Source organism: Columba livia, chromosome 6, assembly GCF_036013475.1.
Source record: "Columba livia isolate bColLiv1 breed racing homer chromosome 6, bColLiv1.pat.W.v2, whole genome shotgun sequence".
In the NCBI taxonomy this organism is placed as follows: domain Eukaryota; kingdom Metazoa; phylum Chordata; class Aves; order Columbiformes; family Columbidae; genus Columba; species Columba livia.
Genome location: NC_088607.1, coordinates 27,961,101 through 27,987,708, shown reverse-complemented (window position 1 = coordinate 27,987,708; position 26,608 = coordinate 27,961,101). Strand labels below are relative to the sequence as shown.

The 26,608-nt window shown below is 38.6% G+C and overlaps 1 protein-coding gene across 2 annotated transcripts in view; it reads left to right on the top strand.

Annotated features, from left to right (window-relative positions):
- The window catches only part of RET (ret proto-oncogene), a 161,428-nt gene that overhangs the window by 95,731 nt on the left and 39,089 nt on the right, over positions 1-26,608 (top strand). For both annotated transcript variants that reach the window (XM_065067651.1, XM_065067652.1), the window contains one exon: positions 26,142-26,393. In XM_065067651.1, the coding sequence (XP_064923723.1) occupies positions 26,142-26,393 (252 nt within the window). The remainder of the gene's footprint in view (positions 1-26,141; positions 26,394-26,608) is intronic.

Here is a 26,608-nt window from a genome sequence, read left to right as displayed (position 1 = left end):
ACCTTGTCTTTGTTTCTCTTACAGAGATATTTCTTATCGATCTCATTATGTGAGAGACTGCAACATTGTGGGAATGGTGGAAAAAGATAAATGCTGTTAATTCACTCCTTGGTTGGTTTAAGTAGGATTCTCCTCTTGGGTATTTCTTCCATTTGGAAGAATCAGGCAGTACTTGTGTCTGTTGTAATACAATGTTTGTTTAAAGGCAGAATTCCAAATACATTTGTTGGCTTTTCTCCTGAAACATGACTAACAAGGACATGGATACCTTTGAGAGCTAAATATCCTGCAGTCTGGTTTGCTACTGATGTGTGTACATAATTTCCACTGACAGTAATGGGAGTTACATGTGTACTGAAAGCAAAACAGACCCTTAAAAAATGTTGGTCAAGTAATAAAAGGTAGATTAAAGAGAGGGTGGAAGTAGGGAGTGGGAGGGTGACTTTTTTTTAAACTTGTCTTCTCTTTAACTTATCCTCACTCAACTAATGTTAGTTTAATATTATTTTTATGGATCCACTCCTGATTTATTATGGTGTGAGAGGTAAGATGAGATCCATGTGGAATAGGTAAGCAGAAGATGACTTTAAAATATACTTATTCTAAAGAGAATGAGAGGGAAAACTAAGGAGGCTGGAAAAGGTTTCCCCTTCCCTGCTCCCAAAAGAATTACAAGTTTTCCCATGTAGTGGTTGCACCGTAGAAGAGTCTGCCTGTCTGGGGCACTGCTAAATGTCTTTTTCGCAGCAGCAGATAGCGGTGCTGGGTCCGTAGCGCTGAGGCTCTGTGCATAGCCGGGCTGCACGGAGCCCCCGCAGCCCCGGGCTGCTGGCACCGGCGTTCCCAGCCCGACCGCAGGGAAGGAGTGTGAGCGTCCTTGGGCACCTGGCTGTGCGCCTCGCTCCAGGACAGGGCCTTGCTCTGCCTCTCTAAGTCACGAGTGAAAACTTAAAGCAGTAGCATCCAGCATCCAAAATGTAAGACTGTCTATCCTGGTGTATTATTGTGAGCTTTACTGTCCTTTGCGCAGTAGGTGCTATTTTGAACTCTAAACAAGAAACATAACTGCAGTGGATGCTGTCAGGATTTTGAGTGTTTCCCTCGTGCTTCCAATGCAAAGGGAGAAGCAAATTCCTGGATAGTTAGACCTGGCAATCTGTGGTATATCCCCTAATTAAATTCTCTTTTACCAGTGTGTTTTCATTGTTAATCAATGGACATTTGTCCTCAGAGGAAACTGACCCTGGGGAGAGTAAGAAAGGATAAAACTGTTGAGAAATCTAAATGTTATACAAAAGGCATAAAAATCAAATTGTCCTTTTTCAAAATAGCTGAACACCATGGCATCTTAATAAAGGGAGTGCTAGAATATGTTCTCCTAATAAACCTCAGTAAAACTTCTAAAAATAACTACGCAGTTATATTCTAAGTTGATTAGCAGTAATTGAACTGACTTAATGTAGTTGGATGATGTCATGTATAATATTCCTCTAAAGTAATTTCTGTAGACAAGCCATTTGAAGTCCTCTTGCAGCCAGCATAAACATCTTCGTGTTGCTAAACTGAGCGCTCAGACTAAGGCACTCAGTGGGAGAGCTCTGACATCTGCCTGGCTTATCTCGTTTCTTTGAGCTACTGTGGCTTGCCTGTAAGAAGCAGCTTCGCAGTGACAAATATCTTGTCCTTGTTTTAGTGAAAATGTGGAAACTACATAGTTGCACAAAAATTTAGACCTGTTAGTTGTAGAGTAATAATAGAATAATAAATATTAAAGATGGAAAGGACTTTTGCAAGTGTCTGGTCTCAAAGTTTCCCTACAGTATGCATTTCCACCATTCTGTCCAAATTGGTTCAACCTGTCCCAGCGATGGGGTTCTGTTCCATGGTCTAATTCATCTCACTAGAAGGAAGCCTGGAAAACGATTTTCCTAAGTTTTAGTCTTGTTTTTTACATCTGCTTATACATTTTCTTCTGTATCTGCTCTTGTATTTTTACAACCTTTAAAAGCTTGTAGTTGGTTAGTGCAGGTGGTATCTTATTCCAGAATATTTGTGGCTTGGATTGTTGCTTTTGTGGAAATGGTTTTGTAGGGTTGTGAGGGGTTTTTGTTTGTTTGTTTTGATTTGTTTTGTGAGGGTTGAGACACCCATAACTGATTTAATTATTCAGCATGTGGTACAGGTATAAATATAGTTTATACAGAAGGAAATTGCTAGGTCCTTGCTCTGAGCTTTTTCTGTTTACTGACATAGATTGCTTTAATTTAGAAGCACCTCTAAGTTTTTCTTCATCAGCTCTCTGTGTTATTGACAGTTTTCTTCTTTCTGCCACGGGGTATCAGTCATTATGATTGGGGCACCAGTATGTCAATTACTGAATATTCGTTTTGCTGATATGGTGGAGAAATTCAATTATCTGAGATTTGCAGCCGCTGCTCTGCCCTTTACCACATCTAAAGGTCAGGACCAATACCTTGTGAGAAAATTTCATAATTTTGCTGATTTATTTCTGAAACCATAGAATTTGTTTGGTTTTGTTTTTTTCAAGAACGATTGGTCAGTGATTCAGTAAAGCATCAATGTGCAAACCCTGTCAGGAATTTGCACTAACCTCCTGCAACTGTCCAAGTGCCAAAGGCACTGTTACTTACAAAGCTGCCCTTAATCAAGAAGCCTGGTAAGGCCAGGACTGCAGCTTCTGTTCTTGTATTATTAAATATCAACAGCTAATAGCGTGCTTAGTTAGTACTAGTTGATTCTTTAAATGATAGCTTCTAGGGGAAAAACACATCCTGTGGATGAGGGGAAGAATCATTAACTTCCTCTCAATTAATGACATTTTAGGAGCAGGCTGCAGCATGCCCATGTTTTGCCCCATTCCCTGTTAGCCTGGGAGGGGAGAACATTTCTTTTTACTCTCATACATGTTTTGCCAACTGTCCTGGGTTGTCTGCCCAGAGCACTGAGCAGTTCAGTGTTCCCAGAGGGTTTGCAACATGTTTTTCTGGCTCCTGCTGGGGCAAGGACATCGCTGGCTGGACAGGTATCCTTTGTAAAACCTCTCTTCTCTGTGCACTCGAGTGACATGTTGGTTGTGACCTTCTACAGAATCAGATGAATGTCTTACAGGTTTGAGAGTTGCTGGTGAAAGCTGTTGTCTTCCTAGGAGTGGAATGTAAGCAGGACAAGGACTTTGGAGTCTTTCTGTCTCTTAAAGACAAGTCTTGGTCATATAAATCAGAATCAAACCTATAGCATTTTCAGAGAGGCTAACAATGCCATTTTTATTTGCAACAGTGCACTCTCTATTCATCAAGGAAATGACTGCAGAAATGTGTACCCAGCTGTCTCCATATCAGTAGCATCTATGCATAGCAGCTGCTGATGTTTGCAATGATCATTTCCAATTAGATCCTTCTTATTTTGCTGGATAAGGATCAAAAAAATCAGTTAAGATCTTGGAACTCAAGGACACCTAAGAGCCAAACTCAAAACTGTTTCAGTTACACCACTGCTGCCTTGCCTTAATCCATGAAAGGCAGTATTGGATGATGTTCCCTACATGATAGGGAGCTGAGCAGTATGTCCTGCAGTCCTTGTCCTTGAGTATCTCCTGCTGTAGCCCTGGTCTCAGGTCACAGAGACCAAAGGAGCATCTGGGGCCCCTCAGCACCCTGCAGACCCCAGGTTACTTCTGTGCACTGAGTGGGAGCAGGGTGCTCACATCTGCAGCTTCTCAGGAGGTGCCTGCAGTGCTCAGGGCAGAATGTGCCTTGGCCATTAGCAGATATCATCTGAGCAATGTCCTGCTCTAATGCTCTGATTTTTTGTTAGTTTAAAATATTTTTATCTGCTTTCATAAAGAGACTTTGAAAAAAAAAAACTTTTCGTACAATTTTACAAGAATCACAGCAAGAGAAGAGATGATATTGTGGCCAGGGCTTTAATCTATAATTTATTAGTCCTCAGTTAAATGAGCTGCCTGTGACAAAGCAGGGTGTGTGGTTTTGGTTAAGTCCCGTGGGTCCACTGGTATGCAGTACATTAGGACTGTCAATGCAAAGTACTTTTAGAGAGGAACTTTGTATTTGGATCATAACCCCCCTTACTACTTCCAGCTCCTCTTTGCAAAGGAAATTATATCCTTAAAGGCACAGATTGTAGATGGATTAGGTCTGTACTGAAAACACATCTGTGTTAGAGATTTTACCTGATGGACATAGTTTTGCCAGCACAACCTATTTAGATATGGTCCTTAAGCTCTCTGTGTCCCAGTTCTCCAGGTGTAAAATGGAAATATTCTTGACAACTCAAGGAGGGAGTGGGAATACATTTAAATGTGGTGAGACCACTTAGTACTACAGTGGCGGGGAGGGATTCTCTAATGAGGAGGTATTATTTCACGTTTCTGTTTTTAAGGGCTTGGGAACACTAATCTGCACAGAAACCACACTCTGTAATTTGTGTTCATTATTCTGTGAAAACCTTCTGCAAGGAAGAAATCTTTTGCATCTTAGAATAGCTTATATAATAGATGTTGTAGAACTGCACATTCAAACTGTCCTGTGCTTTTCTGTTTGGGCAAGTAAATATTTATCAACCTACTGTGGGAAATGCCTTTTCTTGTCCTAAGTCAGATGTTCTGAAAAGAGTATAAGGTCTGTAAAAAGGGGTGAAAGAAATATGTTTGGGATTTTAAAACTTTGTTTACACTACCAAACAAACAAGAATGCATAAACAGACATGACGACTTTTTTTCTTACTGTTCATGTGTTATTAAACCATAGGAATCCTCGTCCAGTTGGCATGAGAAGTATTTGATGATTTTATGCTGTTGGGGGTCAGACAGGAGGAAATGTGGACTGGGTGATCTTGGATAGTGAGATCCTTTGTCGATGTTTTGGTCCTCCAAGTGGCAGTACCCTATCAGACACTTGTCAGAATCCTTATTCTTTCAGAAACCTGAAAGCCATCTTTCAATGAATGCTGCTTCTTTGAGAACCGAACTAACATACTGGATACTTACAGGAGATTCTCATGCCAGGAATGACATTTAAGCTCAGATTTACCTTTTTTCCAAACACCTGACAATGTACACAACCAAAGGAAACGGAAATGATCTAGCCGACAGTGCGGAATGATCCAGGAGGCCCATCTAAGTGGGTGGTTTTTCAACCAATTTTTAGAGCTTCTGGTCCAGGCTTTGCTTCTCCAGCTGTTGAAGCCTCCTCTGTTAGATCAGTGACGTGGAACAGTGATCAGTGCAGTGGGCTTCTCATTTGCGTGGTTTCTTGGCAGGCGGTAGATTCCTTTATTTCTAAGTGCTGATAAAATCAGGACTCCATTGCTGGGCTCCCAGCCTGCATCCCGTGACAGCCACGTATTAGTGGGACACCTTCATTTTCTAAGGTGTTTTTAGGTTGACACTAGAATGTGTCCAGTGTACCTCACATATCTTCTTGACAATAATCCTAATAAACTACTCATTTACAGAAAGAAATACAGAAAGAAAAATTGGGGAACGGTTATATTGAAGTAGTACATACTAATTAGACAGAGACACACTTTTCTATTTATGTGGATTAAATGATGATTTGTATTTGCAACTGCCTAACATTACAGCCGTATCTTTCGTATGATACCCTGCTAAAACTGTGATCTTTGCAACCACCTAAAAGGTTTAAGGAAGGAGCACATTCATTGAGTAGCGTGCAGAATATAGCACTTGCCTGCACAATCCGATATTGTAGTATAATTGAAGATTGATTTAATGGTATTTTCCTCATAAGAAACATTCAGGAAAGCAGTTTCCTTTTTTTTCCTAGTTTGTTGTCCAGGAAAACAGAATTGGAATGAATTCTGTTAAAGTTATTGGAAAAATTAGGACTGCTCTCCTCCTGGAAAGAATAATGGCAAATTTCATTGGGACATCTGTTTGGTTATTTGAAAAAAAAAAAAAAAAAAGGCATTAAGTTCACTTGATTTTTTTCAGCATGGTTATTTAAAATATTATTTGATTGAAAATAAATATTTTGGATTTTAATTAAAAATACATCCAGTGCTTTTCTGGGTGCACATGTACATGCAGGGTAATAAAAGGTCATGGTTGTCTTACTTAGCTGTTCCTTTGTGACACAGTTTTATTCCATTCATGGGAGAAGAAATAGAGAAAATGTAATAATAAATCAAACTTTATTGTGGTTAATGCCTTAAACATTGGAAATCATCTGGAATCTGTGATCAAATTACCAACCCACTATTATCATTATTTTAAGTACCCATTTGCTGTTTCCATGTAAATAATGATGAGCAATAGGGAACTGGTATGTTACTTAGTACGTTTGTTAGCAATTTTTCCTTTCACCCTGACTGAAAAAAAAGTGTGTGTGGGGGAGGAGTTGAATGTCTGGATGTAATACTGACTTGGGTTAAGTTAATAACGATATTTCCATTTGGAATGTTCCAAGGAGTGAAGTACAGACCCAAACTAAACTGTATGTAAATTCAGCCTTTTTTAAGGCTGAAGCAAAACAGGGTTAAGATTTTTTTCAATTCTCTCTCTCGAATTGTGGTAATTTCATGAAATTGCTCTGCAGCTGATCTGGGCAGGAAACCAAACCTCTCAGTCTGAAGTCTGATCCAGATCTGTAACTCTCAGAGCAAATTTGTGTGCATGAAGTCAGTATCACCTCTTCACTCATTCCAAACATTTTTAATTAAGGCATCTTTTTTAGCTCACTTGTAATTTCAGAAGTCCTACTAGTTTGCTAATCTGCCTCTGTATCTTGCCCTTACCAGATTTTTGTAGCAAATTACACTCAATATAAAAACGTACTAAATCATTTGAAGTATTATAAATTTCACATCATCTGACCAGCCAGAATAATTTTAGATTCTTAGAACATGTTTTCAAAAACTGCTTCACAGAAAAACCCCTAACAATCTCCAAACTTGTGATACTTTGGAGCAGAGCATTCTGTATTTTGTAGAGATGGTGTTATTGGACTGTAATACAGATAGTTCTGTCATACAGAAATTGTAAGAGTGCAGTCAACCTACTAAAATATTCTGTGAATTCCTCCTTAGAGGTTTGCAGAACACTTCTACTTTAGGGTGAGAAAGGCGTGTGGTAGCTGTGTAGCCTGACTTTTGAACAGCCTGTGGTTGCAGTTTCTCTGAATGAATTTCTGCTTTTCAAGGCTCATTGTTACAGTGGAGTTTGTTTTAGAAGAACAACTAGTTTAGATTTTTAAATAGTCATGATGGACAATTTACATTATAGCCATATAAGGCTTTCCATTGTTATTTTTATGCTAAAGGTTTTAATTTTATTTCTCTAACTGTGCACACCCCGTTGTTGTATGTGCTTCATCTTCGTTTACTAGTTTCCACTATTTTGTTGTCTTGTAGTTTGTGATGGCTTCTGTTGAGTTATCCATTAGTACATCTTTGACATAAAAGCACATTCATAGTTTTTCAGTGCAGTTGACCGGTTAAATGTTCCATTTCCTCCATGTGCTGCTTTGTAGGTATCCAAACAGACTACAGAATAGAGGATTTGGGTATTTTGTCTTGTCGTTTGAAGTACAAGAGCTGTACTTTGTTCATTAGGAGCATGAGGCTCGGGGTTGCAGATTAACCAGCTGCACTGCCTTCATTCATGTGGTCACAACCTTCCAAATTCACCCCATCATGAGAGGAAGAATTAATTATAGTCCTAATTGACTGTTTCCTTGGATATAAGCAGGAAGGAACTGCTAGGAGGCAAAGTGATTAATCAGTTAAACTAGTTACATCAATCAAATGTGTGAGAAAGTTCATCATCCCAAAGGCAGAACAAAGTAATTTCACAATGCAGAAGCCATCAGCCTGTGTTTTCTGTGGTTTTTTGTTAGTTTTCCGAGGAATTGCAAAAAAAATAAAAATAAAAATACATGCAGTTGACCCAGCCAGTGCTCGGCAATCTGTCTGGATTATCATGGAAAAGGTAACACAGCAATCTGTCCTCTTATCAAACATTGCATGTAGTCCTCATTAGAAGACCACAGCATACGTTTTCCATGCAGATGGCCAAGTCACATGTATCTCCCAAACAAATAACTCGGCGCTGCTATCTCATCAACTCTGTCAGTTGTGCCAACAAACTGGAGTCTCTTGGTTGCTGCTGCAGGGAAGTGCTGCCCGGAGAGCCTAAGCCTGGGAAACCATAAAGCATGAACTCGCAGCAGGCAGTGCCTCGTAGTGTGCTGTGTGCTTCCCGCAGCTGCTGGCCTGGCCTGTCCCAGGCAACATGTGGCAACTGAAAAACTTCTGGAAAATCCCCTTGAACCATGATCATCTTCAGTTCAGGATATTTTGGCTTATTGTACTATAATAGACCAGGTTGTAGGCAGGAGCTTGGAAAGAAGAGTTGTTTTCCTGGCTTTGGCTAGGGAGAAAAGAAAGGATGGTTAACCGTTCTTCTCACTTGCGCTGTAGCGCCTTGGTCCAGGGCTGGGCACCACACAGCTGGGTTGTCCATACAACCTTTCTTCTGGACAGAGTTGATTTAAACCCAGCTCGCTCCTTTAGTTATACACAGTTCCGCAACGTGTTGGCACAGCTGAAGTGGCGGTGTGGGAGGGGAAAAGATGAAACATGGGTAAGAACTGCTTTTGTTGGGGTTGTCAGTAGCAGTACAGGTCTATGGCGCTGAGTTCCCAGAACCTTGAGGCGCAGGCTCAGCACAGAGCATCTCAGTAACTTTCTTGACGTCAGGGGAGCCACTCATGTGCCTATATTTGGCCACATGAACTGTGTTTCCAGGACTGGAAACTTCGCAGTGGTGCGTTATTTTGGGAAACAATCCAGTTTCACTCACTTTTATCCATCGATAACTAGAAGCCTAGTTCCGATGGAAATAGAAGGCTTTCTGCTTGCCTGATCTCTGGAGCTCTGCAGGTATCAATCTTGTGCCATTTCAAAGAAAACATGGGAAGTCATGTAGGAGTTTAGGAGTGGTATGAAACTATAAGAAAAATAAGGCTTCTATAAAGTTAACATTGGAAAAACTAATTATAATTTTATAAGGTTCACTGGATGTAGTCTTGTATTCAGATATAAAATCTGTTCACACTAAATGAATGCTCTATCTAAAACCAGCATATGAGCAGTTATGCTCAACAGCTCTCGATTGTAGCCAAAGACTGGGGTTCAAAGTCTGTGTGTATCCGTATTACGACTTTTGTTTGACTTTCCCAGATGTGTATTCATGCTTATGAATGAGCATGTACTAATACGTAGTCTAGTCTGTGGGTAACCAATATGAAATCTAAGTGTGAGATAGAAATTGTTTAAATCAGAATAGAAATAGGAGCAGTATCAATCTTGTCCTTGCTTTGTTTCCATAATTTACATGTCGGACTATGTACTGATTGATGTCCTGAATGTTAGCCAGCAGCTTCATTTATGAACTTTCCAGGGTAAATTAATTGTTTTAGAAAACAGGGTATTCTGCATAAGTAAGAAGAAACATATTTAATCCAGGCTGCTCCAGGAGAAACATGATTATAGTTTAAAGAAGCAATTTAATTTTTTTTTTCTGATTATAATTAAGATCTATGCATTGCTGTTTGTATTAGCATATCTATTTATTAAGTGTGGATTTTATTTATATATGTCTGCTTTTATAAATATCGAATCCATAGCTGCATTACAAAGTTGCTACTTCTAATCTTTTAGCATGATGCTACTGCATCTTTGGCAGATGGTTCTCATTTTGTAAAATGAAACATTTCCAGGAAGGTCATATTTCGCTTGTGTACAACTTTTAAAATTTTCTTGAATCAAAAGTAGAATCTAGGAAATAATATTGAGACTGCAAATGCCTGTGATTAAAATGTCTTTGGGGCTAGCATTCTTTTGGTTTCAGCATAAAATAAATTAACTTAAGTAACAGGGCAACTGGCTTGGGTGGTCCTGCTTGAGCAAGGGTTTGGCCCAGATGATCTCCAGAGGTCCCTTCCAACCTCAACCATTCTGCGATTCTGTTGTGCTGTACTGCACTGTTTTTCAAAAATCTATAGCAGAAGAGAACAATTTCTGAATAAGTGCCATCTGTTTGTGCCTTCTCAATTTTCCTTTAAAAGTGGAAAAGATATTGATAATTGGATATGATTGAGAGACAGACAAGGTCAAAAATTGAACCATCTACCATGACTGGGGTAATGCTGAGGAAACGGAAATATAGTCTGCAGGTGAGGAAGCCACTTTACTCTGGATCCGAGCCCTGTGGCTACGGAAGTTGCCCAGTCTATTTTGGACCTCAGCCTTATGACCGTAGAGGTCTGCTGTATAACTCTACTAGCTGTCTGTTGCTCCAGAAGAGAGTTATATTTTGCTCATACAGCTGTATAAGTTGATTTACTCTGCCTTTATTCAGAGAAAAGTGAATTAAAACCGTAATGAATAAATCTAATTTTAAAATTACATTGTTGATCATCACCGCAGCAGCATGTGAGATCCTTTCTGAGGTTCGCCAATCCAATGCACGAAGTGCAATACAAAATAAAAGATATGCAGCTAGGCATTCCCATTTTGAGAAAGCAATGTGATCTTTGCAAAAAGTTGTATTTTAGCAAAATTGGGTCAGCCAAAGAGCTTTGAGTTGGATAGGTCCATAACGTCCTTATGGCATCCAATAAAAAATAGTGGGTTTAGTGATATGTAGACCGACTGACTCCACTGAGCTTTTTGGTGAAGTAGCATTCATTGAAATGGATGAGGATCATTGAAGAATTACAGTCGATATGCTGCATTAATCTTGGTTTAAAAGGGAATATTGTCCAACCTTAAAAACAAAATATTACTGAATTATAGCTACAGAGAAACACATTAAACACATTAAACTCTTAGGATAGTGCTAATAGTCTGAATACTATTTTGAATCTAAATTCTGGACAAAGACGTTTAAAGCAACATATGACATTGCTCAGCAAGTAGGCACTGAGACTTTAAAATATGTTGTATTTAGTATAAGTTCTTGAAACGTAGCACTTTCTCATTCTTAATTTTTTCATTTTCTCATGGACTGAACATTTTTATGCACAAGTCCCCAGGCATACATCTTTCTCTCCTGACGTGTAACCCATACTCTCACACATTCATGTCTTTGTGAATACACTAAAATTTGTCTTATGCTGTCTGCAAGTCCTTGCTAAGTGTTGCCTCTGGTCTCAAACCTGGTGAAGTCTACGGGGTTCTTGACCTCAGCCAGTTCAGATAAGGCCAGTGATTGTATTTAAAATACATATTTTTGCAATGTATGCTTGCACTTTCAGTTGATCTGAGTCTATAGTCTGGTACAGGCTCAGCATTATTTACACAGCAGCATTATTTACAGATGTGCATTTAACTTGCATTGTCCGAGGAGGAGAGCTGAAGGGCTCTCTGTCCAGGCTTTGTGCTGCGAGGTTTGGGCAGGCTCGGCACAGCAGTGCTAGCAGTGCCACCTCCCAGCCTCTGCCTTCCACCCAGCCCTTCGCAAACTGTTTCCAATCTAAGAGCCAAGGCGGCTGATGAAAACTCAAAGTATTTAAGGCAACTTGTGAGCCCACTGTGCATCCTTTAATGAGACAGTCAGCAGCCTGTGTTTTCAAGGTTCTCCTCTTCCAGCAAGACTGTTGAGATAGTGGGCTTCAAAGTTAGTCAAAAGCGTTGACAAATAGCAGGTCTACTTCTTTAGGATTATTACTCTTACATATTGTTACCCAAATTTCCATCCTCAGTTCAACACTATAGCCTACGTAACTAAGCATCTGATGTCTGTTAGTTGTTTTTTGTCTTTCTGAAACGCCCTGTTCTGTACGCAAGTATATAAGTGTACGTGGAAGGCCACGCAGTCAGTGGTGCAGGTAAACTGCATTTGAATCACGGGAATGGGATGACAGGCTGAGTGCTTCTAGCGCCCTTGACTTTTCATAGTATAAGTATGTTGTGTGTGAGAAGCTATGCCTAACAGTATTAGTGGGGAGGATACCTTTGGAGCGGATCAGATAGTCTTCACCTAAATTGCTTCCCACAATTGTCTCATCTCAGTGGACTACTGTATTTGCAGCATTAAATGGAACTGATAGGCTGAAATACTTGGATCCATATTGAGTACCTCCAGAGGAATGGGCAGAGGGGCGTGAGGGTGCCCGGTTTCACTGGCAGTTACTTTGTACCAGAAACCAAGGGGTTTTTTAACTGTACATTGTGTTCCAATTGCACAAGTCAATTGAGGTAAGTAGCTGAGGAAAGTCTTCTCCACTGCATGGAAAAATATGGGAGGTCAGAGCCTTTCTAATAACACATAAAAACCGGGGAATAATGACTGGAAACAACAGTTCCTTCAGACTGGTTCCTGCAAGCCTAAAGCCAGAATCTTATCTCATTCCTTGAAATCAATGTTTATTAAATTGGCAATTGCTTTAGAAGTGGTGAAATATGCTGGGGACTGATACTTATTTATTTTCCTCCTGACCACTTTCAACCTTACCAGCCAGTGTATGGGAACTCACAGCGAGTGCCAGCGGAACTTGTCAATATTCATTTCAGACCAGAGCAACAGGAAAGCCACAAAATATTATATTTTTAAGCACTTCTGCCATTGCTTTTCTCACACTGAAGTCTCATTAGAAGAGTGAGCAGTTGTCCAGTACATTTTGCTGCGCTTCAGTCAGAAAAGTGTTAGTGCATCAGCAAAAGAAGTGTGCACGCAATTTATGTAAAAACTGGCACCTGTGGTTGGTTAGTGGTCTGGGAAGTAGCATTAGTGTTCATCAGAGAACCTCTGAGACATGAAGATTGGTTTATACACTGGACCTCTTATCCTGCAGCCTGAAACTGGGAGAATATTATTCAATGAAGTTCCTAGGTATCTGGCTTAGACGACAGTTATATGCATTTTGCATCATGCATGTAGCAGTAGTGTTTAGAGTCAATGTGGATCCATGTTAAAACTGAATTTCTTATTTTCAGTAAGGCCTGGGTTACCAAACAATTCTGTAGGTCACATTTTTTTTTTCGAAAAGAATAATCTCTGGAGTTTTGCTCAGGTTTGAATACAAAGATATACAGATAACACATTGTTATGTACATTTCATTATGTTACAGAGATCATGTTGTATTCCCTTCTTATTCCTTTTTTCTTTTTTTAAATTGCAACTGCAAATTGGGACATTGATCTGGAATTTCCTAATCCAGCCTTTCTTAATCGCATGTAGCGTGAGAATCCCAGGAGTTTAGTCCAGCGAGCTGGTTTGTTTTACATTTCTGTCACACTGACTTCACAAACTCTAGGAAAGTTAACTTCAGTCTTGAGTCCTGAACCTGTAAGCAGAGAAGATTTATGAAAGGAAGAGTACACCCTACTGTGAGTATTTTATTGTCAGCTGTAGCATAGAAAGCAATCTGACAGTTATAAAGGTTTGTATGTCGTGGTCTCTTTTTGGCATGAAATGTAGTATTTATCATTAATGATAAAATGGGAATAAATAAGTGTATGCCTTAAGTTTGAGCTCTGTTAAGTTTTTACAACAAAAAATACTAAGCCAGGCAGCTATTTATTACTGCTCCAGGAAAGCTCTGTTTCATGAATAGCGCTCACGGAAAAGTCAATGCGCTTGAGTCTTAGCCATGACATAAACCCCTGCTTGGTTTGTTGATGCTGGTGTGTTAGTGGTGGTGGTTTTCTTTGTTTGTTTGTTTTTAAGGCACAGCTAAGAGTTTCTGAGCAGAGAGACTAAGCCTAAAATTTTGAGTTTACATTTCTGTGGTATTAAATTAAAATCTGAACTTCTATTTTCATTATGCATTGTAGTCTTTTCGCCTGTGAATATTACTGCCTCGATAAGGAAAGAGGGGAAGCAGCGGAAATGAGGTTTTTTGCTGACACTTGAATTTAAAACATGAGGTCTTGGTGAAATGATGCAGCAAGCACCTTTGTGGAGGAGCTGAAAAATCAAAATGCTGTGATAAAATGTGTATGGAGATAGTGTGCTGGAACAAGACCTGATTACTTTGCAACTGGAGATGGCACTGGAGGTGTTTTCAGCTCATAAGCAGAGCAGAAAGCATCAGAGAGGAAGCATCAATTTCACTGTCTGAGAGAAATGTAAATGTATAAACTTTGTACTTTGATATTCTTTTGGGGCTGGGTTGCCCAGGGGCTAGTTACTGCACAAGGACGGTACTTTGACTCTGTGACTGTCACACTTTGTTGATACATCAAAAACGTGTGATCGGAATGGCTTCTCTGGTAGTCTTCCAATTCAGAATAAATGACAACATCAAGGACTATTTGTGTGCATCAGTGCAACCCAGGCCTCAGTACAGACCTCGATGTAGTAGAAATTGTTAGCAATTAAAGGCAGTAGATGATCAGAAGTTACCCAACAGAAATGCTGCTGCTTTCTGATTAGTGAAACCTTTATCAAAAGTGACTGACTGAGCGATCTGAAGGAATTGCCTTCTCTTCTATTGGCGGTAGAGGAAATAAACAGAGGGCAAAGATTTAACTTTCTCGTAAAAACATATTTAAGTGTTGAAATAGCTATGAAATATGTTAAACAAATTCAGTCTTCAGTCATCTGAGGGGGATTGTTTTGTATCTGTGGTTGTTTGGTGTGCCCTGTAGCCAGGGACTGGGCCAGAACCCAGAAGTTCGCTTAAAGGAAATAAAACTTTTGTGAACTCTTGTTATGGCCCCTGCTATTCCAGGTTGTATTGCTGCTTTTATTACTATTTCTTTTTGACTGCTCTAGTTCATTCTTATAGCTTGTCAGGAATACAATATAGTTCATGTCTGTCTTAAAGCTAGTGGGGAAGAGCTGTCTAGAAAAGCTGTCAGTGTCAAATGCATATCATTAGTCTTATGTCAGCCTGTTCCCAAGCCTTGTCAATACAATATCTCCCATTTTGCTGACAACATTTATGCTTTAAGACAACAGCATAATGAGTAGCTACTGAGCAGTAATGACTAAAAGTCCCCAAAGGAAAAGATCTTCTGTTTTATTAAACAATGATGTTCACAGCTGGGATGGAGGGTTTCTTGTCTTTTTCTTTTTTTTTCTTTTTTCTTAATGATGGCAGGTGTAATATAGATTTTTATGAAAATATTTTAAAAGCAGATCTGTATTGTAAGAGCACTTAAGAAAACGCATTATTTGCCAGGGCATCTTAAGGAATTAAAGGTTCAAATGCAGATGTGTTACAATACTATTTTAGGTCTTCTCATAGATTTTCATTTGAAGCATATACATATATTTCTTAGGAGATGAATACATTTTAAAAACAAACAAACAAACAAACCCCCCCCACCAAAATAGCATGACCTTATCTCCTGCATTTCGCTTCATAGATCCCATAAAATATAATAAATTGCACGTTAAATAAAATAATCTAAACCAAAACGCTTGGCTAATTCATGACAAAACTTTAAATAAACAAATAAGCTCACAATTTCACTGAGATTTTACTTCCTGGATTGAAAAATTGAATTGCGGGCTCATAGCTCCCTTGAGTGTTTGGAAAGAGAATAGCAACTCTTAATAATAGAGCATGTTCCTGTTAGAGGTGGATGTTCATGTCATTACCATTTTTCTGGCAAATTTTCAACCACCAGCAGCAAAAGTTTTCATTGATTGCCTCCTACTGTGAGGCGGTAATGATACTGCTGTCTCTTTCTTTCATGAACGGCAGGAACTGGAGAAAATTAGGGAAGCTGGAGATAACAGATACGGATAAAAAACAATTCAGGCGGAGCTATTTACTATGTCACTATGCAAGGTGTAGCAGGTTAATTTTTACACATCTGCACTAAATATAGAAAATAGGTTTTCCAGTGCAACAGTGGAGGATACAAAATAAAAATTGATGAAGATGCACTAAAGTCATCCAGTCCCTAGAAAACGCCAAGGTGCCACTTGTGCATTTTCTCTGAAAGTCAGACTTCTCTTGCCATGACTCAGGTAGAGAAACTGCTCTTGTGCAATTATTCCAAACTGATCCTGTGTTACCATTTGGCCAAGGTTTACCATTTTGTCAATTTTTCTAGTTCAATGCTGATGAGAGGGACAAAAAGCTATTTGTGAGAAATATTGGTACATATTTAACCTGAGTGTGTTTGCCCTATGAAGATGGCTTAGGCATAGGAAATCGATGCAGGTGTTTGTGGTCATTAGCATCAGAATTGCACTGAGCTGTCAGAAAGTGATCCCTGATGTCTGACTCTATCTGCTTATAATTGACAGGAAGGCTCGTGCTTGTTTTAATGATGCAGAATCAAGTGCAGCTGGAGCAAAGGAAATAGGGAAACTTGAGCTAAAGTAGTAATGGAACACAGGAGTTTGTGTATATACAAATCTTTGTCATAAATCAACAATTAATTGTTTTCAATTTATTTTCATGACTTGAGATTGTGAAATTTTAGTACTTTATATTTATTAGGGAAGTAGCACGCTGATCTAAATCCGCATCTTAATGTACAAAATGCATGGTGATACTGATGTCCCTTTGACTAAGATAATGAATTTAAGCTTGTCTTTACCTTTAAAGATCCTTTCATCTTATCAAGTATGCTGAACAATTTCCGTAGATGAGTGCCTCGTGATTTATTTTTATTTTTTTGTGAGATATAAATATATTTAGTTGCCAAAACCTTGTTCTCCAAATCACTGCTATAATGTTTAGCTTGCATATGAGCTCAGCACTGTTGTAGTAAATATACGTGAAAGCTAATTGAAGTATAACAAGAGTTTAGAGCACTTGTATGTCACTATTAATTGAGGATTTTATGGTTTTGAGATTTACAACTAGTGTGTCAGTTTTAGCACAGAACAGTGATAGACACATTGCTGGTCTTCTCTGGCTTGTCATGTATCACAGTTTCTGCATATACATAATAAATGAATATTCTGGAATAAAGCACAGAGAGAGTGTACACAGAGGGTGACTAGAAAAATAGGTTTTAATTTAAAAATTAGAAATAGAAGACTGAGTCCACTTTTTTGTGTTGGCATCTCTTGTCACAAAATGTAGAGTAATTCCACTTGCCAGTGATATGTGCAGCACAGATGTACCTCAAACGTGTTGGGTTGTCAGGGTTCATTGAAACTAGTGAAAGCAAAAGAAAATGACTAAAAAGAAACGGTAGATCAGGGTGACCCAGCGGTTGCAGAGCCTGCCTGCGACAGAGCTGGAAGTTTTATAAATGTGGTTTTGCCTTTTTTCTTGATAATCTCAGCCCCTTTGTACAAACCTCTATAATACAGAAAAGAGAGAATTGTTTAAAATGTAAGGTGAACCTTTGATTACTTCAATCTCTTATTTGTACGTCTTCAGCAGTGCTAGGTTAGCCCCTAGCCCTATCTGGTTCCTGCTGGAGGGGATATGTTGAGCGAATGCATGTCGTGAACCATTATTATTCCAATTTACCTTTAAAAAATAATGAAAAATGGTACACAGAATTGTACAAGATGTTTCCAGTGATATGGACATACTTTTAGCAATCACTTTAGAGATGCTTCCTGGTTTCTGATGCTGAAACTGCTGAAACCTTTATCTATCTCCAAAGATTTAGTTACTATTTTTAAAAATAAAGTTCATTTATTCCTCATGTTTCTTTTGCTTTAGACGGATTCACACTGAATAAGGTGCTATTTAATTAGAAAAATGTGTTTTACGTTATCTCATGCAAAAATAAAAAATAATTGTTAAATATTTACAATCAGCCTTCCATATTAAGGTTGGAAAAGGCTACATAGTTTGTGCATGAAAACACAATTTGAACGTATAATTAATCCTGTTTCTTTTATTGTTTGTATAATTGTTTGACAATTACATAGATGCTACTTCAGGATCAGGTAATACAAGAAATAATGTCTTGACTTTATGGATTTGTGAATCAATATTACTTTTATGTTTACAACCATTGGCTTCATGATGCTGCAGATGACTGTTGAGCTGAGATGTATGGAAAGCCTCTTATATATTGACATTGTAGTGTAACTTTTTCCTTTTGCTTCTGCATAAACAGTCCAGGTAGTCCTGATGGTTGTTTTAGCTGCACTATTTAAAGAAATTGCTGAAAATACAGTTCTATGCGTGTATATTTTCACAAATTCATAATCCAGCTGGGGTTTTTTTTAGCATCTTATTTTAATCTTCATACATACATAGGGGTATATGAGTACACATACACCCTCTCTGCTTTCACAGGTTTTAAGTGAAGATTTTTACTTGTCAGCTACTGTAAGCAATCCTGAACAAAGTCTCAAGCTTTGCAGCTTTTAGCATGGGCTCTGTAAGATCATTTCTCTGATGTTTGTAAACTCAGGATTAGTTGTCAAAGCAAAATACAGAAGTATGGAACATGATCAATTGTGTCTGTACAGAGCTGAATAGGAGTGGCATAAAGATGAAAGATCATGTCATCTTTTTTTGTTGTTGTTGTATGCTCCCTTGTAAACACCCTACATTTGGCCCGGATGTAGATTAATTTTATTACACATTGATTAGCGTACTTTGTGCTACAATACAATAGTCAGTCAGTTTCCTTGTCTTACATTTCAGCTCTTTACTCATACAAAGCAAAATTATGTCCAGTTATTCTCAAGCATTAAGCCACACTTTAAAAGTGAAGGAGTATTTAATCACACAAATCAGGAGGAGGGACGTAATCAGGATCTGAAAAATTTGCAGAAACTCCTGCAATCTCTTACAGAAGCTTTCTGTGCACCTTAAGTTCTATGAGGGATGGCTTAAGTTTTAGTGACACTACTGCTTTGAACAATGAAGCCTCAAAAACTTCTTGATAAAGTTAAAAAAAAAAATCATAAGAAATCAAGAAAAAGGAAGCTGCTAGCCTTTTTGGACTTACAGAAGTTCAAAAGTGAGTTTGTACAATTAACTGGAAGTACAGACTCTGAAAGGGAAGTACAAGCATAGGTTTGGCCTGGGTCTGAATTGGGCATCAGTGAACTAGTAGTAGAGCTTTAGTAGGAGCTTTGTCCCGTTCTCTGGTAGGTACCGTGCTGCACAGATTTTTCCATTCTTGAATTGAGAGAAAAATGAAAATCTTGACAGTTCTCACAAATACTTTTTTTTTTTAATTTACAAATTTAGGTTCTGTCTTTGATCTTGTCTTTTAAAAAATTAATCTTCAAAATGCCTGATACAGGAAGCTAGCTTTCTTTTTGTCTGATCCATCTTTTGGCTTTACCAGGTCTGTCTTAGTAATGACTTGTGGAATTCATTCTCATTTTCCTTAATAGCGGGTTAATACTGGTGGTTGACTGAGATTTTTGTCTGATATTTGTATCTACTTAGTTTCTGTGTTTTCAGTCTAAAATTCAGGATTGTTTTCAATATGAGCATTGGAATCTGGTGAGGAAAATCACAAGAGAGGCAATTAATTTAAAGCAGACTAGTTTAACAGGTCTGGAACATATTCTAGTTAAGTATTGTTTCTGCTTACCATCACTTTGTAAGGACCTGTTCCCTCTGGAAGTGTCACATTCTGTAAAACACATGTACTCCACTGACACTGCTGCTATTGAAATTCATTCTTTAACAATGGTGCTATGTTTAAATGTACACAAGAGGTGAAACTTAGTAATTATCCAGCTTCGTACAGTCTGAGCATACTTTCAGAAAATCCTGTGTGAATCTCTACAGTGATCCTACCCCCATCCACTCTAACCTAGGGTCCAGAGGAACAGCTTTATAAAAAATGAATTAATTTAATTTTCATTTCAATACAGTTTCTTACCACATCTGTTACAATGTCTGTAATGATCAGCTTGAAAATAACACACCTAAAAATAAATAATGTCATGCTGCTGAGTCATGTTAATGGCTCGCTAGTTACTTAGGTGTATGCCAGTTACTTCTATTTGTCATTGTTCTGGTCACTCTGAAACGCACTGGGAGTTATATGTCTCCTTCTCTGGAGACATTCAAAACCCGCCTGGACATGTTCCTGTGCGACCTCACCTAGGCGTTCCTGCTCCAGCAGGGGGATTGGACTAGATGATCTTTTGAGGTCCCTTCCAATCCCAAACATACTGTGATACTGTGATACGCAGGGCACTGATGCTGCAGCCTGAGCTGGATGAGCTGATGGCAGAATTTGACTCAACTTCTCTGTATAAAACCAGGAGAAATTTAATTCTCCCCTGCGCAGGGGCTGTGCAGACACCAGGAGGGGGGAGCACAGCAGAGCCGGGGTCCCTCCAGCGCTGGTGTCCCCACCTGGCACAGGCTGTCTCCTGCTGCAGCCAGCCAAGGGCCGTGGAGAGAGGTGACGGGTGAGTGGTGCTGCCTGGCACCAGTTCTTCCCCAGCCTGCAGTTTCTGATATGGGATTTCTCACCCTGGCTAAAAACAGGAACGTGTCAGCTTGAGCTCTGCTGTGAGCCATGGGCACCAGCTGAGCCCAGAGCAGTTCCTCATTGAGGGATCCCTTTCAGAGATGTTCAAATAGCTTTTCAGCCTGCTTTATTTAATCCATGCTTTGCCCTGGTGCATATTAGTTCTTTGAATGGTTATCTTTGGTGATGTGCAGCCAGGTCTATTGGAAATAGTTGTTCTTCTGTGATTATCTTTTAAATGAGTCCCAGTGTAATGATGGATAGTGCAGTGAGGAGTTCTTCATTTAAAATCCTGCTGCTGAACCGAAGGAGAGGTTGGAGTGACTCCCTGTGTAATGTGGAGATTGTTCTTGCTGTTAACTTGTCTCTGACTGAAGAAACATTAATCTAAATGCTAGTAAAAACATTTTTATGCTTATGGGATGGATCAACCTATGTTAAATGGTGGATATTGTCTTAAATACCTTGCAGGGTGTTGAATCCACATAGCGTTGTTTCCAGCTATGCTGTTCCATTCTACCTTTCCATTAAGTGGCAGTGTTATTTCTGAATTACTGACTTTTTGGTTTATGAGGGTGAGTTTATTCCTTAATTCTGCAGGGGCTAGAAGGGCATTAAGTGGGCAAGTCCTTTAATTTAAAATATACAAGTGCATTGCTGCTCTTGCTCTCTGATGAGTCATACATTGGCTATATTAATACTAGTAATGGAACATAATGGCTACTCATCAAAAGTAAAGATAATTATTTCTGGAACACAAAATTAACCTTGGCAGATAAATTCTTGTTGAAATCTGATACCGTGCAACAAATGGGAGATTATTAACAGCAGACTCCCATGTTTGTCTCCTATGTCATTAAATCCTCTATATTACAATGATAGGGCTATCGTTGCATTAAAAGCAGACCCTTTTTCTCAGAGATCAATGTCAAATCTTGATTAAGGATTTTGATTGCACGAGGGCTATTCTATTCATAATAAATTGTGTTGTCCTTCAAAATTGTAGGGAGCTCTGAGCAAATTTTGTCAGATGTGGGTTAGTTAGAGGTGTATTACTTGCTGAATGAAAAACAACCCTCATTCCATTTCCATTTTGCTGTTTTGTTTTGGTTTGGTTTTTTAATTATTTTTTTAAAAAACACAAACCAGTCCTTGTGTTTTTAAATGCATTTTCACCCAGCAGGCACAATGGGATCTACTGGAAAAAAAGTGTAGCTTATAACAGTGCTCTGCTTTCACTGTTTCTGCAGGTTTAGCTGTTAGGTTCTTGTTCCTGGGTTCAAGAGCGAGCGAGCTGCTGTGTTTTACTGACTGGCAGCTCACCGGCTCCTCTTCAGAAGATGATGTTGTGGATGGGTCTCTTGTCTTGTTCTCTCTTCTCCCCATCTCCAGTGTGCTTTGAGACTCTGCAAGTGATCCACATACAGCTGAGCTGGTTTTCCAGTTATCTAAGTGCATCCTTTCCCCAAGCAAATCTCAGGACTGGGATAATTCACTTCAAAACAGGTTTTCTAAAGTCTGCAGTTGTACCTTGAAAGATAGTTGCAAACATGGTTTGAAAGAATTTCTTACAGTGAAGTCATCTTCAACACTCATAAATAATGTCATGCCATTTCATTTTGTGACTAAAAATTTAAAGTATGTTTTTCATCACTGTGGTTCATGGTAAGAGTATGATGTTGCTATAGTCAGTTCAACATTTTCCATAAAGAGTCCACCAGTGCCTCTCACCAATGCTACTCAAGATGGTAGTGGCAAGCTTAAAAAGCACTAAAACCATGTAAAGTTTTCTACAACAAATTTTGAAATTAAAAAAAAAGTCATGTTGTGTCAAAAAAGGCATTATTTACGTCATCAGTCATGACTGAAAAATGCCACATGAAAAATTACCTTATTTCAAAAGGCAATCATGAAGACTCCAAAGTATATATAATCTCATTTCTCCACTCTCATTTTATCTGCCTTCTCTCCCTGAGCTGGAAAACTGCTGTCATAACTGTATCTATTTCCTTTGGGAGCTATTAGTCGGTGGCATTACATCCGCTTAAACGTGATCACTTTTCTTTTATATGTTACTGATATGCTATTATCACGTAATATTGCTTATGGATCAGAGATTGATGCGTTTTCTGTGCTGGTTGCAGAATAGAGGAAAGCTGAAGTGTCCCCTAAAAAAAAATTCAGAAATTCAAAAATATTTTGATAACTCTCTCTCTGTATGTAATATGTATATTATGTTACTCTTGTATGTTACAGAGCACAAGCTTCTTGTGGTGTATTTCAAGATTGTAATGTGAAATCTTTCTCTGCTTTTAATTTCTAAGCAAAAGCACTTTAGCCATCAGTTTTGAGCGTAACCATCTCAATTCTTCTTTATTTAAATGGCAGATTCAATAAAAACTCCATCTGGCTTCCATAGGAAGCTCGCCCAAGTCTTTGGAAATTGGTTTTTCTTTTTTTTCCCAGGACACAAAGAACTGTGGCCAGGATTAGAACCTCTTCCTCCTGCAGCATACTTGCCAGATGGCAACTTTATTGAATCTGGTTTTAACTTACTAGGGCTTAAAGGAATGAACGCAGCTCAGAGAAGTGGGTGCTACGTTTCTACTTCAAAGGTCTCCTTCAAAATCAGCCTCCAGAGATTTATATGCAGTGTGTGGTTGTGACCTGGGCAGTCTGTTGCTTACCTCTCATCTCGTTCAGTGCTTGAAATGGCATTAGAGAGTGACACAAACCACTTTACAAAATCCCAGTAATTTGAAGATCAGCCCCGTTGGGTGAATCATGTTACATGGCTAAAGCAAATATATATAGAGATTTTTTTTTTTTAATTTTAACTTCTAATTTTCTACAATGTTGTATAGTCTCTTCAATTGAATACTTGTTGTCTAAGTAAAGCATGAAAGTATGTCATATCCACTGGTGTTGCATAAAACTATCCTTAGGTGTTGGGCTTAATACAGAAGTATGCTCTGAACTAAAAACTTTAATGCTTTTGATGGACAGAATTCCTTTTCATCAGCTTTTAGGATTGAATCAGGGAGAAAAAGGTCATGCTTCTACTTAAATTTCTTAGAGCAGCTTTCCCTAATTTTTTAAAGTGGCTTTTATATTTGTGAAGAACATTTCAGGTTAATTAGTGATGCAAAGTCTAAATTATTTTATGAAAGAGTCCTTCTGTTTTCAAAACACAAAGCATTGTTTTGCATTTCTGTTATCTATAGAGAAATAAAATTCTTACATTACAGGTTGTTTTTTTTTCTGAGAATGGATGACTGTTCCTGTGAACTGATGCCAAAGGATTTCAGAGTCTGTAGCATAAATACAATCTTTATCTTTTTTCAAATGCAGAGCAGTTAGGATGCTGACCTCTGCTGAGGTGTAGTTACATGCAAAGTTTCAGACATTTGGCAATGTGTGTAATAATTATTTATGTGTTTTGTTAAATGTGACTGTGTATATACTGACATGCAGTGTGGGCTCAGATTTGTAAAGCAAAGCATAAAAGATTAACACATTTGTTTAAGACAAGGAAATACATAATTACAACTCAAAATACCCTGTTACTACTTTTCCTATTTCACACTTTATACATTCATACTGTTTATATATACTCTACTTTCTATATGCTCCTTTTACCGGAGGTGATTTAATGTCTATGCTATGGTGCTGGTTCTTGCACTGTGTGATGTGTTGGTGATGTCGAACACACAGCATCACTCACATTAGAACTATTTACCCTGGTCGTGGAAATAAGTAAACATTCCTCTGTCCTGTCGCTGATGTTGTATAAGCCTCATTTGTATGCATCAGTGGGTTAAAAGTCATTTTTTGACCTTAAGTAGTAAATTTTCAGTGTTGAATTTCTCATGAGGAAGTTTTCATAATTCTAGAATCAAAATTTTACAGAGAATACCTCAAGGAAATCTATTTGCTTGCACTGGGACTGGCCTTGCTATTTGGATATCACCTTATCCCTCTTGTTAATGGACCAGTTTGTTAGGACTTCTAGTGATGCATATTAACCTGCATGTTCAGGTTTTCCTGCACTACAAAAAAGACAGAGACATTGGAAAAATGTTTGAAGATTATGACTAATGTTCAGGAATCTAACTTACAAACAAAAGATGATGATAGCACCAGGTTCAGAAGGAATAGTTTTCTTCCAGACAGAGGACATCAGGAGTTAATGCTTTTCTAAAACTCTCAAAAAAATTATTGTTGGCTTCCCTTAGAATTAATTACTTTGGAGCAAATTCACCTACCGTTCCTTTACCACTTTATATATTGCAAAGTGTATGTATGAAAAATAATGGGCCTCTTTAAATCTCATGGCTGGAATTGCATCCAGGGGTACTGCTGATGTCATGAATTATTGCAAGGTACAATGGTTTCTGTGGTATTTCCAAATTAAATTAGAGGTCCCCTGTTTACAGTTTGTTTGTGGTCCCCTCCATTCAATAGAACAGTGTATGGATCCAATAATAAAAATAAATAAATGTGTGCTATAGCCTGATGCTATTTTGAAGATGTTTTGGCATTATATCTCTAATTTTACTGCTGTATTACCATCCTTTCCATTTGTATCTGGCTTGATTTAAGCTAAGATAGTCTTGTATTAGCAACATATGGAAATCATTATTTTTTTCATTTGTTCAGCAGATGTGTGAGCCTTTTATATGCCTTAGTCCCCATCAAATTAGATTAAATGATGCAAAATTTTGTGATATACAAGTATTCTTTTGTATGAGATCAACTTCTGGCTGTCAGTACAGGTGGAGTACAAGAGTGACAGTTTGAGTATTTCAGTGTGTGTGCAAAGAGCATCACTTCATACCTTCCATGCTTATTGACCATTCCACTGTGATGATCATGTTTGCAAACAGTAGAATTGGAAGGGATGAAGTGGGAAGAGGTAGAGAGGCCATTGCAAAGTGACCTGGTAAGATGAGATCAGCAGAAGAAACTGGCATGAAGGGGCAGTTGAGTCCTGCTAAATGTAAATGTGTGTATTGTCAGAGGGGGAAAAGATTGAAGAACAATGGGTTAGTCACAGCCATTGTATTAAAAAGAAATGTACATTTCCCTCCTCACTTCGGACAAGTCAATTCTCAGCTTTCCCATCTGTCATATTTAAAATACTTACAAGACTCTCATATCAGTTTTGTTCAAACAACTCTCATTTTCTGTACTAAAAGTATCATGCAGGCCTGTTTAGAAAGCAAAGGAGCCACCAAAGACTTCTATGTAAGAGAGGTTTTATGTAATCCAAGGAAAAGTGTGTGAGCCATTGATACATTTCTGTGTTTTCTCACAACAGAGTGTGTTTAGGCTTTTAAAGTGTGTGATTTCATCAAAGGCTTTTTCCTTCTTTGAATATCATCTGTGGGACAATGGAATTACAGCTGAGAGCTCCAGATATGAACTTAGTGAAGCTCTGCTTGCCAGATTTTAGTTGTGTTCTGCTTAAGCTGGGCCGTGTTTACAGCAAAGTAGTTTTGCTTTCAAAAAGCAGATGATTTTATAACTTGAACATAAATTATAGGCCAAATTTTTGGTGGCTCTGTCCCTGGCTTGAGTGCAGTAAAACCACGTTTATCTCCACCAGATGAGGGATCTGCCTTTTTCCAGATCTTTTTGAATCCTTAGAGAATGAAGCCTTTGCTTCTTTGGAAATGCATCTCTTAAGAAAATGCCAGTGAAAAGTAATTTAACTGGGAGCACCTCTCCCCTTGTGTGCCTTCCTTTGCAGTGGCCTTTGGCCTCTACTTCCCCAGGAAGGAGTACTCGGAGAACGTCTACGTTGATCAGCCAGCAGGCACGCCGCTCCTGCGCATTCATGCCTTGAGGGATTCACATGGGGAAGTGGCCCACTTCCATCTGTGCCAGAATCTCATCATTTCTCGAGCAAGATCCCACGAAAATAATTGGTTTCAAATCAGAGAGAAAACAGGACTTCTCTACCTCAGCAAAAGTCTGGACAGAGAAGACTTTAACATGCTGTGTAAGTATGAGAAGACTAGCTTTTCTTGTTGAAGTGTCTGTTGTTAAAACAAAGTATATTTGTATAATGAGATTTATCCATCAGCATATGAGCATCAAATTTAGAAAAAAACCACATCTACCCTTTTAAAACAAGAAACCAGACCAAACAAAACCCACAGCAAATGAAGAGACCCATATGCCAAAGCATACACTGGCCTGGAACAGATCCACATG